The sequence below is a fragment of the Typopeltis vanoorti genome, chromosome 2 (assembly GCF_054136105.1).
Source record: "Typopeltis vanoorti isolate ZY-2024b chromosome 2, IOZ_Tvanoo_1.0, whole genome shotgun sequence".
Taxonomy (NCBI): domain Eukaryota; kingdom Metazoa; phylum Arthropoda; class Arachnida; order Uropygi; family Thelyphonidae; genus Typopeltis; species Typopeltis vanoorti.
In genome coordinates this window covers 33,941,815-33,960,252 of record NC_143550.1, presented here as the reverse complement: position 1 = coordinate 33,960,252, position 18,438 = coordinate 33,941,815, and the positions used below count along the sequence as shown (strand labels likewise).

The 18,438-nt window shown below is 35.8% G+C and overlaps 1 protein-coding gene across 1 annotated transcript in view; it reads right to left on the bottom strand.

Moving 5' to 3' along the window:
- The window catches only part of Syn (synapsin), a 244,756-nt gene that overhangs the window by 169,288 nt on the left and 57,030 nt on the right, over window positions 1-18,438 (bottom strand). The window contains exons 5-6 of the mRNA XM_090414520.1: window positions 6,323-6,473; window positions 2,732-2,821 (exon numbers count right to left, since the gene is read on the bottom strand). Coding sequence (XP_090270646.1) covers window positions 2,732-2,821; window positions 6,323-6,473 — 241 coding nt within the window. The remainder of the gene's footprint in view (window positions 1-2,731; window positions 2,822-6,322; window positions 6,474-18,438) is intronic.

Below are 18,438 nucleotides of genomic sequence, written 5' to 3'. Positions count from 1 at the left end.
GGGAGGGACGCCGTAGGTGCCAGGAGAGGGGGAGGAACCCCCTTTCGAGTCATCAGAATTCAAGGGGAACCAGCCTAGCGGTCTGGAACTCGGGGAATAGGTACCGGGGGGGGGGTGTCACCCATTTCGAGTCTTCGAAATTCGTTTCATCGGAATTCAAAGAGAACTGGTCTACCAGTCCGGAACACGGGGGGGGGGCGCCATAGGCGCCAGGACCCCTAGTAATGATAATAAAATAGGCAGGAACATCCAAAACACCACCTGCATCCTATTGCATACAGGCACCTCCATGGAAGGTGAATTTTTAGTGAAGATGGCAAATTAAATACGAAAATAGACAACAGAATAACCAAAGATAATAGTATGGTCATTTGGATAAATTTATATGGAATAAGAGAGAAATCAGAACATTCAAGTAGTTATTAAGTTTTTTCTATTAAGTTCAAAAGACAACAGCAAACAATGCCTTTGCAAACGGAGCTGGTGGTTCAGATATGATGCTCAGTGGCATCTCTCTTATCTGTTAAGTGTATTGCGCTGAACAAGAAAATTATATTCCTGTTTTACTTCATATTTGACCATGTGATAACCAAATAGCTAGATTTTATTTGTGAAGTAGCTTCACGACTTGCTTTTTGTGTACGAATTCAAAGTTGTCCTGTCTCCTATAGTTGTAAATGGATTCCCTTAAGACAGCTACATTGTCTTCTATTATGGTAACATTCATTTCTAAGAGATGCTGCTACTTTTAATGAGGCCTTTCCTGTATACCAACTGTTTAATTCTGGTTACATGTAGTCAATTTTACGGTCATAATTACCACAATGAGTGGCTATGTCTCGGATAGCGTAAAAAATGGAGTGTCCTAGGGATTTAAGAAATGAAATAAGTACCCAGAAAACTCCGCAGTCACATTTGAGTGTTTTATTTGTTTTCGGGAGGTGAACACTATACTTTGAAAGGTTTCTTGACTCACAAACAATGTGACTGAGTCTTATTCTAAATGCCACAGAAACTGATCTTTCAGACTGTTTTGGCGCTACTATAATATAGACGAAAAAACATAAATATACTTGAAATAGGCATTTTGGCACTGAAAGAGTTTTTCTTGTCACGTTATTTCTCACATTTCCCAAAGAACAGGAAGAAATTTTGAAATACCTCATATGAAACATCACAGTTAACAAACCACACACTATCCATGTATTCAGATATTCCAAGCGGAGTGTTTGTTACTTTCCGCTAGATGGCAGCACAATCGCCGGAAGTGATTTAAATTTTCCATTAAGAAATAGGAATAAATAAGCTACATAAAAACGAGATGTGATACTAGTAATCTCTTTTTATTTTCTTTTTTTTAAAGTCCAATTTTCTATTAAGCTGATTTGTTATTGCTTTGTAATAGGTGTGTGATAATAAAACAAATACAAAATTTACATCACTTTTTGTTGGTTGTGCTGCCATCTACCGGACACTAAACAAAAACAATATTTCAATGTTGTCGCCAAGCTTCGATAAGCATCACAAAAAACATTACGCAAATTAAAAGTTTGTTTCACAAACGACTAATTATTCTTTATTAAACAATGATATTACGCAGAATTATAAAGTCAAGTAATTTTTAAATGTAATCAGAAATTTAAATATATTTATGGTTAAAAAGAATTTCGTTTATTAAAAATTTAATTTCTTATATAGAGAACAATATTTAAAAAGAGTTATCAATTTTATCATCATGGTTAAAGTGAATCCAGTCGAACTCTGAAATGTTTATGAGAAATTCATTTTTTAAAATATTCGTTTGAGTTTCATATACCAGATGCCGCCACTGATTCAAAGCATATCAACATTTGCTTCTGTAGCACGAGTACTAGTTGCAATAATTCACAGACTGAAGGAGTTTCTGAAACACATCCAGTCTTTCAATTACTGGTCATTTAAAGTTGAGATAATTGTTGATTAACATGAGCAGATATTGTTTTAAGTTAGGATACTTTTAGTATCGTCTACATAACATGGCGGTATTTAAATATTGCATTATAATCTTAGGAATGTACACATTTATTATTTTTAAGTATATTAAAAAATAACTGACGATGTTGGTTTAAAATTCAGCGAAATATAAGCTAGTTAATAAACATCTTTTTATAATCTAATTTCTTTGGAAGTTATGAATAGTGTGCAACATCAAAGCTCATATACTAGATTAATATCAACTATTTTTCTCTTATCGTCACGTATTGATCAGCTTCTTCTGAAGTTTCTCACGAATGCAGAAGAGCAGTCAGCATTTATTTAAACAAAAATACTCCAAACGACCCTTAAAGGTAAAACAGTGCAGGACCTTGTTCTGTTTACTGTCATGACCTCTAGAATGGTGTTCGTTCCGACCATATTTCAATTAGGAAGCCTTCAAAGAAAACAAGGAAAGAGATAGCAAGTCTTTTAAAAACACGTCACATATTTTTAACAACTCCTGTAATAATAAACCGCTTCATATATAAACCACACTCCGCTTGTCGCTATTTGGTGCTCTTGACCTCACACTTATTCCCGTCGGAAAAGTTAAGATCCACAGTTAGACGAACGCCTTCTCTCGCCTTCATTACGCTGGTCCCCAGAGTGACAATAACAGTGATGTACAGGGTAACTGCTGTCATGTAGAAAGCCATGCAAGATGAAAGCGCTCCTTCCTGTGGGATTTAACAAGATGGAAAGAGAAAAGACTCACCATTTCCTTGTGGTTGGGAAAGAACGCTTGCTCAATTAGTGGAAAGTTTTCTCTGCCTAGTCTTCGCTGGATCTGGAGCAACTGGGAGAACTGTAAGAGAAGCAATGTAATTAGCAGAACATCAGTCGAAGTGGAACAAATAATCCTAGAGATTAGATAACAGTTGGAATATTCTTTAAGAAATCCTAACGTAGTTTTAATATTATTTGCTAAATACACTCAGATATATTTTTTATGCCAATTTATTTAGCACTCATATCTTTAGTACCCATATCCAATGCAATGATAGAAGCACGGAATATTATTTATTTATATATATATATATATATATATATATATGCACGCACGCACACGCGCACACACACATCAGTTTATCCTGTCATGGTTCTATTTTGATGAGGTGAAAAAGTAAAGGGTTGCTCATAATAGGTTTAAAGTAGTCAGCACAGGGGTGCAAGAGAGCCTGATAGTATTAGGAAATATTATAAAGAAAGACAGATAGATAGCATGAGAGATAGAGAAAAGGCCTCAGCTCTTTTATATCATCATATAACCAAAGGCTATCAGTTTTCCTTTTTTCATCAATCTCATATAGATGAACAACCAAAAGACCAATGGAAACTAAAGCACAAAGATGACTGATAACCAAGTGGTTAGCTCCATCTGGGTTAACTGCCTTGAGTTGGCCTTCTCTGCCTGGGATTGCTCTCCAGTCATCCCTGCAGTTAACTGTAAGACCACATTGAATTAAGAGGATGAAACTATTTAAAAAACCTCTCATAGCAAGAATAGATCCTCCCCAGGTGAATATTGCATAATGTGGGTAGTCTACACCATCTAATCATGAATTTGATATCTCTTAGAATGCTTCTTTCTAAATACAAAAATCCTCTCCCTGAACAATAAAATTTACACAGTACAATATTATAAAGCATTCGGATGTCATATTTGGATATCATATCTTTTTAACCTTCATAAATGGTATTTTAATTCATTAATTATAAAAATCAGAATTCTCTTTCCATTGCTAAAAGTAGGTATTGTAAAAACATAACTTTGTCTGTTGTAAGTAATGGAATGCCCAACACATTACATAATCTGTTCCAAATACGCAGGGTAAGAGGACAGCTGTAGAATGCATGTTCTACAGCTGTCTGAGACATCTGTTATCTGTAACATCTGTTACCGATTTTCCAATTGGTAACAGATGTCACAGATTGGTTCTCCGATGTTAAAGTACCTCCATATGATGGTATTGACTGAAAGGAGGCCATATGCAATTCTCCAAGCAAGATCCCTCCTGTGAGGGGTACCCTTGGAACTTCATCAAGTTATGAAACAAAACATTGTTGCCCATACCTAACTGTGGAACTTCACGGCGAAAGAAATTAAACATTTCTTTGTACCAAATTTTACTTTTTTTTAATGGAAAAAATGTCAACTCTAGAGTGTTTTAGTATTCAGGAACAATCTCAACTTTTGAACCTTTATAATCATCAACTCCAAACAGGGGAAGATGAAAACCCAAACAGTACCGGAGAAGATCTGCTCTTGTGTGATTTTTCTTAACTGGAACCAAACAAAATTGCAGAGATTTACTATATAATTGCTTTTCTTCAGCTTCTGTGATGTCTGTAATATTTATTACGTACACCTGAGCAGGAAAGATATTTTTGGAGTTCATGTCTCTCATCATCGGCCTTTATAGTACAAAAGAGTGCTGAGGGTCAGCAATCAGAGGGGAAGAGATCAAAAGGTAGATTATGATAGTAGGATGTTATAAAGAGGCCTCAGTCGACAAATTGCGCTATATAACCGTGACGTTGTGGCTAAAAGGTCTTTAGACATCACTCTCATCACACCTGCCTAAACAAAAATGAAAACTGAACATAAATTATCCAAAATAAAAGAGACTAAATGATCACGAAGGTCACAATGTAACAACGATTGATTACAGAACCGAATGAACAGAAAAATGGAAGAAGAACCTGGCCCGAGTGGTACAGCTCTCAAGGAGCTGATAAACTGCCTCGATGTTGGCCTTCGAAGCTCGGGTTTAATCAGGTTTAACCTCTTCTGGTTGTGAACAATGAACTATAGCACATTTACGGGGAAAATTAAAACTTTTTGCGTTTTTCTAAGAGGTGGCGGGAACTGTAAATACGCGACCTCCGCAAAGGTCAGCATTGGGATGCCTAGTACTGAGTCTTCGCCAGATACTCCGGACGCGGGGACAGAAGTAAAAGAAATGCCCCACCGTTTCAACGTTCTAGTAAAAGTCACAGAACGGATCGCACGGTCTGGGTCTGTATCGCTACTTTACCTGGAAGATGCCCATAGGCTATCCTCCAGGCTAAGTCCAGGTGAAATGGTTGTTCCCAACTATTTTTGATATTGTTAAATAATCCCTCCGTATTTGTTTCAAGATGCGGAGTGTCATATCTAGAAAGCAGAAAAAAAATTTCTAGTATAACTTTTGTGATTTTAATTGAAGAACGTTTATGCCATCTGTCATAAACCTTTTATGTAATTACATAGTGGATAATATCACTCGAGCACAATCTCTTCGAGGACCAGCATGATCCGTGGTCCTAAAGTAGGGAAGAAAATGCCCTAGAAAGTATTTTATAAAAGTTCTGGATGAGTGGTTCGAACTTAAGGCCTTCCGTACGGTTTCAAATGTGTTCACAATAGTATAGACATTTTAGCTTAGGAAGCGAAAATCCGCCTTGGTTACTTTTAAGTTTTCTTTTCTTTTTCCTATTTTCATGCTTCCTATTATTCCAGAAAAAATCTATTAGTGGGTTATAAAGTTGCTTCTCTTGAACTTCTGTTATGTCGGTTACGTTAATCACTCTGCCGTAAAATGACAAATAACTGGCCTTAAAATTAAAATAAAAATTAAATTTAATTTAATTTTTCGTTAGAGGAGTCCTGTAGTTTTCGGACGGGTAGAACCGAACTCACCAGAAAAGGTATACTGTAAGATGTACTAGTGGAGTTAAACCATACTGAAGACATGTCTGGAAATTTCGAAATATATTTTTATTTTTTTCTGCATTTACGTGTAGACCATTGATCATGCTGAATTGCTGCAACGAAAGGGCAACTTAATAAACTTAAACTCGATATATAGATATCTATACACATATATACACATACACAAATTTGTGTGTGTGTATATCTGGTTGGATCATTTGAGACAGGACGTCATACAGGATAATTTACTCTTGTTTTCACTTTTAAAATAACATTTTTAAATACTTTTAAAAATAATAATGCAAATTATAATTTAATTATAATCTAATTAGAAATTTTTAAAATCTTTGGAATATTTTCAAAAATTGGAAAAAATATAGAATACACCTTGTAATTTTTTCTATCATAATTTTGAAATAGGAACAAGACAAGCTAAATATCAAATGAGATAATTTTGAAATAGGTTGTTCCTATTTTAAAATTATCTCAAATGATCCAACCGGATAGTTTATAGATACAAAATCTTGTGTAGATAGTTAATATCTTTAAATTTACTATTAATTCTACGTATATAATTAATTATTAAATATTCTTAATTGAATGTGTACTTACCACCCATGGTTTGTCTTGGAAGTTATACAAACTATGTAGCGAATTAGCACTTGGAACACCTCCGTATTTGAACCCAAGTAACAAACTCCTGTAATCTTCATTAGCATCGCGAATGTGTTGACGAACCAGAAGAAAATCAGGTCGGAATGATCTGCAAAGAAACGTTTACAATATTTTTGAATTTGTTTGGATTTTTAAAATTTACTTATGATTTTCATGTTTGTTTCTACAGCGAAAACTTAAACAGAAGTGTAAACAATTTGGAAATCGCTGTGGTTACTACAGCGTAATAATTAGTATGAAATATTAATTAGTACGCTGATATCGCTGATTCTCAAACTATTTTATATTGTTGTTGGTATTTTAATGTATCGAAACAATTTTTGCTATGGTGTCGCCATCTATCATTCAGTCGTGGCAGTTCATAAAGATATATATAAATTCTTATATTAGCCATCAAGAACGATCAAAATTAGGGAAAATGGATGCAGAATTCTAGTTGTCGAAAATTTGGACATGGCATGTGTTTGATTTTTGAATAAAATTTAATTTGTAACTTATTGAAAATAATTTCTATAGAAACGTAATTGTAATTCTGTATATTATATAATTATATAATAGAAGGTTCCATTGTTATTAACTGGAAACCCCTGTGGTTTTCTACTGATGAAGCGTGACTTATGGCATGGATTATTTTATCATGGTATAAATTTTCTCCTGGTGACTCTTATAGTGAAAAAATTAATATGAATATCGTATTTAATCTATTTTGCGCGATAGTGAGGCAGAAAAAAGGTGTTTGCTTCAAATAAATAAATATATATATATATATATATATATATATATATATGGGAGTTCATGTCTCTCATCATCGGCCTTTATAGTATACTATGTTTATATATAGTATATAAACTTCATAACTAGTGCTAAGGATTGAAATTTAAGAGAGCACAAGCATGAAAGCAAAGTGAATTATTGCTAACTAGAAGTTTAAAAACCTTTTTAGGGAAATTACAACTTTATTTAAAAAATTACACAAAGTTTTATTGATTAGCTTATTAATAATAAATTCCTTAATAAATGAATAAACTATTTAATACATTTTGGTATACTTAAGCTACAAGATATAAAGGTGTATTTAAAAATAAAGGTATACACTTTTATTTTTAAATACACCTTTATATCTTATATTAAGATATAAATACACCTTTATTTTTACCTAAGTAGTAAAATACAAGTTTAGAAATGGACTCTCAACTCATGACAGAACTTAAAGGATGATATGGCTCTTGCAATTTTCCAGACAACAGAAACAACTTGGAGGCAATTTCCATTCATATCTCTTAACTAGAAAAGTCCATATCATCCTTTTAGTGCTGTCATGAGTTGAGTTTCATGTTTATTCGTAATAAACAAAGTTCAGAATCAAAGAAAGAAGGAGCAACCGATGCTTAAAGTTTTAGTGGTTTAACTTATCTCATGCTTAACTTTCCCTTTGATTTCTTTTCTACAACTGCCAAATATGCTTAAAGCACATTTTGTTTTATAATCTTACTTGCCCTTGTACGAATCCTCTTCACTTTATTCTTTGTAAGTTATCCGGAAAGACTCCCTGTGGTTAATTCTACTCGTTCGTACTACTGTAGAGATCTAACCACTCCAACAGCTGTGTCTCTGCCTACTCATATCGACAGAAGTGACACCGAGGGTGCTTTAAAAAGATTCAAGGGATACGCAAAGTAGAAGAATCCAGAACACAGCAAATGTGGAGCTTTTCGAGAGGGTCGTTTCAACGTCCTCAAAAACGAAGAAAAACGGATTTCAATAAACATCTGTCTGCATAGAAGCAATACTGAAATCACGTTGGACTTTATAAATCGAAAACATGTTTGCTTTTCTTCCTTTTTTTAAAAAAAAATATTTTCCTTTAAAAGGTATAAGCAGTCATACATAAGCTACAAGAATTTGATAGAAGTGTTTATTAAACAGATTACTCAAAAGAGATTTTAGTGACATTCGTGACGTATAAATAGAACTAAAACCATCCGACAAATTTTGATGAAATTTTCTATTAGCAGTATTCCTAAAATTAACTAGTATAATTTAATTAATTAGTTATCGATTTCTGTGTAACTCTCACGCAAGAAAAGTTGTAAGTAGTACATGAGTACCATGGGGAGACTAATGAATTTTTTTATTAATTATATTTTTTGTAGTTTTATTTTCTTTTTACATTAATTAATGATTTAATTTTATATCTGGAATGAATGCGTAGTTCGGTAAATGTTTTGTTCTTTTACAGATTCAGGACACAGGGCCCATCTCAATTTTTTTAAGTTGATTAACTTGGGAGAATTAATTTTTCGCGAATCGTGTTTAAAATGAATATCAGCCACTCGAGACCTATTTACATAAACTACTCAAGAAGTAATAATATAAACGTTCTGCACATGCACCAGGATGTAAATAGTTAAGGACAATAATAAAAGAGATGTTTTGCAATAGCATTATTGAAATTCATTATTAAAGCCATATATGGCATGATGTTAATACAGACAGCTAACTGTCATTGTAACATGAAATTTTGTATCGCTTCGAAATATTTGCCTAATTTTACCACTAAAAATAGGTTGATTAATGAGTATGATGTGACAATTCTCAGTATCAATGTAAATATTACAGCTTATTTGATGCAATAATAGCAGGGCTATCAAACCCCGTATTTGCAGAAAGTTAATCGCAGTCAAACACACGAAGGTAATTTCGCACGTCATGAGACATCCACTCATAGTCCTCATAAGGACTGGCTTAAAGGGGCGAAGCAAGAATGTTTTTCATCTTCCCCGTTATCTGTAGAGGACAGTGTAGGGATAAGGTTATTGAGCTGTTAAAGCTCTGGTCATGGCAGGAGGGTAACAGCAATGTCCGAACCTCAGTTAGAACGTCATTGGCTACAGCATTGCTATACATTACCCTCCCAGGGTTTCATCCATAGCCACCCTTCCCCCAATGAGCCACCCAAAATTTTCTATTACAATAAATTATAACACTTTATACTAATTAAAAAAGGGTTTAGCTATAAATCTCACTACATGGTTTAAAAATTTTCTATTTTTATTCAAAATTTGCATAAATTAGAAGGTATTAAATATTTACATTAATATTTTATAAATAAAATAAAATTATATTGTACATATTGTATACATTTATCTTTAATCCTTATACTAGGAAATCTTGTTTTTATATAAAAACAAACTGTCATTCACGTTAGCAGTTATTTAATCTTTGCATTTGAACAAATCGAATGTTCCTTAAATTTTGATATTTTGCCGAATGTGTGTGTCCTGAAATGCCTCATTTGGTCATTGCATTTATGTATTAAAATAACATAACGAAAAATGAATTTAAAATTTAAGTTCTCGTATTTTTGCGATAAGGACTCTTTTACGTCTGCAACTAAAGAATCATCCAGACACTCTCGAACCAATAATTTCAAAACGACTTCGTTATAACGGCTGACACGGATTCATTCTAATCGCTTTGATCTTTAATGTAACGCTAACCATTCAAAATCTCGACAACATTTTCTCCTTTCAGTATTCTCCGCATTATGATGATTAATTACAAAATGCCACTTATAAAGTGCCAGATATGGCACTTCAGCACATTTACTAGGAAAATTAACAATTTCTGCGATTTTCTAAAATACATAAAATCCAGGAAGATGCCCATAGACTATCCTCCAGGCCAAGTCCCGGTGAAATGGTTGCCTTAACTAATTTTGATATTGTTGAATAATATCTCGGTATTTATTCTCAGATGCAGAAAAGCTGAACAAATTCTCAGTATAACTTTTGTGATTTTAATTGGAGAACATTTAGACCAGCTGTCGTAACTTTTTTTATGTAATTACATAGTGGATAATACCATACGGGCACAGCCTTTGAGCGAGAACCACCACATCATCCGTGGTCCCAAAGTAAGGAAGAAAATGCCCCAGAAAATACTTTATCATAAATATGCGGTGAACAAATGTTATAAGATAAGTAACAAAAACTTATCTTTCAATTGAACTAAGATTTTGAACTTAATTGGTTGATGGACACTGAGTCCTTGACTCTTTATCCCTTCATCTGGATTTTGGTTTGTGGGTGATGAGATGATTGTGGGTAATTCACCCGCTCATTGTGAGCATCGAGGCTGTATCAGCTTTCTCTTGCGATGGAGGATTTCGGTTTTTTATGTTTGAAACGATCTGAGGGTTTGTAGTCTGCTGCTTGTCGAATTGGGTGATTATCCGTGATTGTGAAGAATTTCTCTGCAATGCCTGTTATGTAGGTCTTAATATCTGGAAGATTGGCTTCTTGATGTAACTGGATGTTTTTGATGAACCATGGGGCATTAAATGCCATTTTGGCATTTAATGCCCCATGGTTCTGGGTCCAGTTTGGGGAGATCTGCCATGTATATGGAAAAGAGTAGGGGAGATGGCAGAGAGCCACGAGGGACTCCAGCCGTGATTCTCCTCTCTGTGGATCTGATACCTTTGAGTTTTATTTTAAATTTTCTGTTATTTAGATATGATTTGATAAGTAGAACTAATGGTAGTTAGTTAATTTCTAGCGTTGTGGAGTGATATTTCCTAAAGCCGAATTGTTCATCTTGAATGACATAGTTGATATCTATTGCCTCTTGGACCCGTGTAAGAACAGCACGTTCGGCTATCTTACCTATGCATGAAAGAAGGCTGATCGGTCTGTAATTTTCAGGAAATTATGTATTTTTTACAGGTTTGGGAATTAGGAAAACGTCGGCAATTTTCCATCGCTCTGGGAAATAATTTAGCCGAAGGATGGCATTAATGATGGCTACCAGATGCATGACCCCTTTGCTGGAAAGTAGCTTGAGCACCTTGTTTGTTATTAGATCTGGACCCGGAGCCTTTTTTAGTTTTTATTAAAATCTCATATATTTCCTCGTCGTTGTAGACAACATTGGATTCACCTTGGATTGGCGGAAATGTAAAACGCTTTGGACGGAGTGATTTCATCATTTTCCATATTGATTGATCCTCTGTGTTTAATTGGTGAATTTTGTTATTCCAGAGTTGGTTACGGTGGGTGGTCCTTTAGGGCATATCGAACCTGGTTTGTTGCTCTATTCCCTGCTTATTTGCTAGGTCAATTGTTCTCTGATATTGTCTTCTTAATCAGTTTTTCTCTTGGATAAGACGTTTTATATCCTCTGGGAGTTTATTTGATGGTGCACCTTTGGTTGTATTTGTTACTTGTATTATAGCTGTCAGTAGTTGATTTTCAAGAGTTTTCACTGCTTTTTCTATATCTTCGGCAGATGTTATATGCTATATTAGACCAAGGTTTTCCTTGAAGGCTGAGGGAAGTTGTTTCCAATTTATAAATGTGGTGGTGTTTTCTGTTAAATCTTGTATGGTGTCTAGTTGTAATTTGATGGGGTTATGATCAGAACTCAAGTCGTTGATTGCTTGTATTTGATAGTTTTGCGCTATGTTTTTTAATATAGCTATATCTAGTACATCAGGACGACCGGTAGCTCCATAATGCGTGGGTTCAGTGGGTCCTATTACTGTTATATTTCTTGAAGTGGTGTAAGTTGAGTATTCTTCCGTTAATATTTGAGTTTCTGCTGTTCCAGACTGAATGTTTGGCATTAAAATCTCCAGCTATAATCACTGCTCTGCCTGTATTTAGTATCACATCTAAGTCAGATTCAAGGAGTTTTTTTTTATTTGGGGGTTGTAGGCTGCATATATCGTAATGCTGCTTGTGTTTTCTATATGTATTTCAATTCTTGTAGTTTCCATGTGTTCTGTTTGGGGTTCGGCTATTGAATTGTGTTTTATGTTTCTTTTCACAAAGATGGCAGTGCCTCCACCTCTAGCAAAGCATTTGTCTATACGATAAGTGCTATAACCGTTGATTCTGATTTTGCCACTTGGACGAAGATGTGTTTCATTTATGAGGAGGATGTCTGCTTGGGTTTCTGCTGCAAACTTCTGCAATTTGATAGATAAACCATTTGCGTTCTATGAAACAATTTGTAACGATTTCGGTTTTCTTTTCGAATTATCCATTAAGAATTTCCATAAAGAGTGATTGTGTATTCCTTAAGATGATATCCTTGGCTGCTCGAGTTGGGTTGGTTTGTTGGAGTTCAACAAGCATTTCACCTAAGTGGCTTGTTATGTTCAGTAGGATAGATTTGTTGATTTGCTGTGACTGATTTGGTTTTGGATCTTTTTGGAAGGTTGATCTTGTAACTTCAGCATACGATCTTCCATCCGTTGTGGAGACTATGGTTTGATGGGAGGACGTGCGTTCCTGAAGAGGTTTACTGGTTTTGAGTTGTATCTTTTAGTTTTGGGGAAATGCTATACAGCCCTTATGGTTTGCAGGGTGTGGTCCTACGCAATTTGCACACTTTGCTGGAAGTGTGCGGGGTTTTTGGCATTCATTTGATGCGTATTTGCCACCACATGTCACGCAACGAAATTCAGCCTTGCCTTGCAGCATCGTTGTGCGTGCTCAATCTTCTGGCATCTATGACACTGGGTTGTAGTTGATTTATGTTTCAATGACTCAACATTTATGACTAGATCACAGATGGTTTGGAGATTGTATATATGTTTTTGGACTTTACTTATTTCCACCAGAATTAGGGGATAGGTTGTTTTATCAGCTCTCCGCATTCGGCTGACTTTAATTGGACTAAATCCCTTAAATTGGAGGTCTGCAGTGAGGTCTTCTATTTGTAATGTTTCAGTTACTCCCCTTAATACCACTTTTAGATTTTTCTCACTGTTGAGTGCAAAAGTGTGGTATGGCAGGTTGTTGTTGTATAGAAGTTTGGTTATTTTTCTTTTCTGTAGTCTGACGACGTTTTAGGTTGTATGCGTATCCTTCTTCTGTGTGTGTGGCTTTCACGAAGGTGATATCTGAAGATTTCAGTGCGGATGCAACGGACGTCCAGTGCTCCTTGGCCCTTAGGACGACTGGGGAGGGATACCCTTTCTTTAAGTTCATTATCTGGTTTTATATTCGCTGTTTCGGGTGTATCTGCAGTAGAGATTTTCCTTTTCTTTTTGACCGTTTGGAATTCTGTTAGTTTCCAAAAACTGCTGAGTATTATCTAGGGATGCAGCATCCTCTATATTCGTGGAGCGTCCTAATTCTGGGTCAGTGAACATACTTCCATCATTTAAATCATTCATCCTATCCTCTGTGACTGCTGTAGGGAGGAATGTATCTAACAATTTTACTTTCCCTGGCCAGTTGTCGCTCAATAGTTTTCCTAATCTTAGAACTTCTCTGTAAACTTCTTCGAATATACTTTCATTGAGAGGTTTGACATGATAGGATATATCATGTCAAAAGTTCTGATAGGAGGTAATAACTCTGTTAGAATAAAGTTTGAGAAATGGGTCCTAGAGCCCAATGTAAATATCCCGTAGATCAAATCGATCTATCAGCATAGGTAGCAAAATGTTGCACTTAAAAGTTTTCTGAACAAAACTACTTACCAAAAAACTTAATTTATACGTACTTTTGCTACTTGATTCCGAATCTAAACCAAAACTCAACAGACATTATTCGTCAAACTAAACGATATTACATTCACTAGGCTTTATACTTTTCTTCTCGTAATAATGTACTTGAACTAAGATTTTATCCTTATAAGGACTGGCTTAAAGGGGCAAAGCAAGAATGCTTCTCATCCTCCCCGTTATCTGTAGAGGACAGTGTAGAGATAAGGTTATTGAGCTATTAAAGCTCTGATCATGGCAGGAGGGTAACAGCAATAGCCGAGCCTCAGAACTTCACTGGCTACAGCATTGCCATCCATTATTACCCTCCAAAGGTATGGAATTATTCTCATCGAACTAAGATTTCGTTTCACTCTTGTAGTTCTTATGTTCGTCGATGTAAATAATAAAAAGGTGTATGAACTATATTCAAATTTTCTAACATTTTGTTGTAGAAGATATTTCTTTTAAAATAATTTAGCATTTTTATGCTTTATTTTTATATTAATAATAATATAAAATTTATATTATTATTTATATTATAAATAATAATATAAATTTATATTATTTATATTAAATTTTGTTAGAAATAAAAAAAAGTATATTAAATGAAAAACTTTACCTACTATAGTAATTTTCAACATAGCTGCATTAGTAGAGAACTTAATAAACAAATTATTTATTAAGTTTTTTAATGTCATATGTATTATTATTTAAAATATAAACTTGCTTTTTATATAACATATCACTGGTAAGCCATAAAGCGTCGGAGCATAATATAATCTTCTTTCACTCTGCCTTATCCCATGTTAAACGGGGTCGGCGCACCAATCTTTAACCTTCCTCTTCCAAGTTCTCCGGTCCAGAGCATCCTTCGGACTCCATCCTTTCTCCCTAAGATCCTCTGTCATCTTATCCCTCCACCTGAGCTTGGGCCTGTCTCTTTTCCTCCTTCCCTCCAACTCCATATACTCCACTCGTTTACCAACATACTCCTCACCCTTCCTCTCAACATATCCAAACCACCTCAGCCTACTTTCTTGTATCTTCTTGCCAATTGGTTCCACCTTAACCGTCCCTCTGATGTCATTCCTTATCCTGTCCTCCTTTGTCACACCACTCATCCATCTCAACATCCGCATCTCCGCTACCTCCATCTTCCTCTCCTGTGCCTTGGTTATAGGCCACGTCTCCGCACCATGGAGCATCGCCGGCCTCAAATTAGCCTTTCACCTTGGAGTCGTATGACGGTATCCTCGTCACTCCCCGTTGACATATATTCAGTCTTCACCCGGTTAATTCTCATGCCACTCTCCTCCAATGCCTTTCTCCACTCTTCCAGGGTATTTTCAAGCTTCTCTCGGGATGATTCGCATAGAACAATGTCATCGGCAAACAGCATGCTCCATGGTGCCTCCTTCTTGACATCCTCCACTAGTACATCCATGACCAGATCAAAGAGGTAGGGGCTCAGAGCTGACCCTTGGTGTAGCCATACGACAATAGGGAACCCTTCTGTCATGCCGACACTAGACCTGACCTGAGTTTCTGTTCCCTCGTACATCTCCTTCACCAACCCCCACGTACTTCTCCGACACCCCCTTCTTCCTCATACACCTCCATACCTCCTGCCTGGCTACTCTGTCGTATGCCTTTTCCAGGTCTATAAACACCATGTGCAGATCCACTTGCATCTCTCTATATTTCTCCATCAATCGCCTTAGCGCAAATATTGCATCCGTTGTCCCTCTTCCTGGCATAAATCCAAACTGCTCCTCACCAATTTTCGTTTCCTGCCGTAACCTTGCTTCAATTACTCTTTCCCATATTTTTAATGTGTGTGACACCAGCTTGATTCCTCTATAGTTGCCACAGTCTTGAACATCTCCTCTTCCTTTGTAGATTGGGACGAGAATACTTTTCCTCCATTCCTCTGGTATCTTTTCCTGTTGGGCTATTTTACACATCAGATCCCATAACATATCCACGCCCTCACTGCCCAAACTTTTCCACACTTCCCCAGGTATCTGGTCTGCTCCCACAGCCTTTCCATTCTTCATTTTTCTCAGTACCCAAACCACTTCCTCTCTACGTATGTCTTGCACCGGTCTCTCATTTACCTCTCCATCGGAGCATAATATAATATCCGTTTATCAAATTACAACACACACATATTCATCAATATTGTCCTTTAATTAACGTGCATATGTAGAAGAATCCCCCCCCCGCATGGCAATTTCCTGTTCGAGTAGATGTTTGGGGTCTTAATTATTCTATAAGCGACATGGAATAAAAATTAAAACTTAATTCTTTGTCCTATTGAACCTTGCACTGATTTTCATTTGCAGTTTTAATGAAACAAGCTCGTTATGATCAGCATTTGTTCTTTAAGCGCATGTGCAACGGTCTGGTTACCATGGCAGCTATTTTTCACTACCACGAACCAGTAAACACTAGTTTCATTGCAACAAATTATCAGCATTATCGGCGCTTTCACAAAAGTTCTCTTCATTGTCGTTTGTGTCTTTTCTGTCTTCAATCGCTGCGTGTAGGGGGGGGGGGCGGGCCAGAGCCAATAAATGATACGAAATAACCCTTGTCGCTAAAGGAAACTGACGTTAATATTCATCTTGCATGAAAAGAAGGTTGGCCAATGGACAATTACTTCGTGCAATTCGAGGTTCAATCCATAATGAGAGAATGGAAGTGTGAGACATGTTCAGAGACATTCAGCTTTACTTACTATTATAATAACCGAATTAACTCGCGTAAAATATTCTTTATTAGTAGAATTTTCGCCCGAGTATCACAGGCATCATCAGTACAAGTATAAGGACTAATTAAACAATAACTGATATATATTCACAAAGCGCCGCCTAAGTAGCTAAGGTTAAATTTCCTAAATTTATTTAAAAAATAATAACAATAAATTAAATAAATAAACATATATACATATATATATATATGTATGTGTGTGTGTGTGTGTGTGTGTACAATTGCAATAGTTAGGAAAGATTTGCTGATTTATAGAATACTATCTCCCACAAGGGGTGGAAGACGTAGACCATCAGATTTTAAGTTAGGGGAGTGAAGTAACGCTTCACATGTTTCTTTGTAAAGCCGTTCCATGAGGAACTGACTTTTGTGAATGGTTTTTGTCTTTTTCCAATGAACTCTATGTCTAGTGTTGATAGTACTCTGCAAGTCCAATCTGTTCAGGTTCAAGGTACTGAATATACGACTCTTGTGTTCTTCTAACCGGATCAGAGCAGATCTTCCTGTTTGTCCGAAATATGATAACCCACAAGATCAGGGAATCTGGTGGACACCTGGATAGCTGAGATGTGGGAGCATGGCCTTTAGAGATGTGAGGAATGTAGAGATTTTTCTGATGGGTCGAAAGGCAACACATATATTTAGTAACACTTTAGCTAATTTATCAAAATGGTGTTAAAATTTTCAGCCTTTAATACTGGTTCTATAGCGTTCTTGATATCTACTATTTCTTTATTCAAGAGGGCAAGAGATTTCGTTGGAGAGGCTATAGAACCAGTATTAGAGGCTGAAATTTTAACACCATTTTACGCATATCATCGACGTCATGCCGAAAGGATATTAATGCTTCAAGTGATACATTAAAACGCAAGTTTGATTAGCTGGTGAGCCACCCCAAATCTAGCAATATTGTCTGTGTAACAGATAGAGTGGTTATTAATGTGTCCGGCCGCCTGCTAACAGACAACAAACGATTTGTTGCAAATGGAAGACGGTAGTCATTAAAGACAGAAGAGAATACTAGAGAAAAATTCACTGTTACTCTGCGACTATTCGACTTACAGGCCCTCACTTCAGATCCTACCCATTGTCAAATAAAAACACTTAATGCTCTTATAGATAATATATCGATATGTGATGAAGATAAAAAGAAAACACTAAAAACCTCCTACGGGCGCCCACCTAGATTATATGGTCTTCCAAAAGTACATAAGCCAGGAATTCCATTAAGACCGGTTGTAGACTGTATAGGTTGTCCCACTTACAAATATTTCAAAATTTCTGTCAAATTTACTCACTTCTTCAACTAGAAAAACTGCTACGTATATAAAAAATTCTTTGGATTTCAGAAATAAAATTTCCGATCTTCATTTAGACGATTCGGAGATTATGATTAGTCTATATGTTGTTTCTCTATTTACGAATGTTCTGTTAGCAGACAGCATTGAATTACTGCACCAAGAATTTCCTCAAGATATAGTCAAATTATTTGAATTTGCAATAGAGTCAGTTATTTTTCTTTCAAAAACCAGGTATACCAACAAATCGAAGGAACAGCAATGGGTAATCCTATATCTAAATGCTATTGCCAACTACTTTATGGTGCACTTTGAACAACGTATTTTTGACAACATTTCACCCAGACCTAACCTTTGGATCAGATATGTGCACGGTATTTTTGCCATATGGAAGAATTACAACAGTTTCTCTGAAAAATAAATGCACTTTATCCAAGGATCCAGTTCACCCTAGAAGTAAATAAGCAATTAGCCTTTCTAGA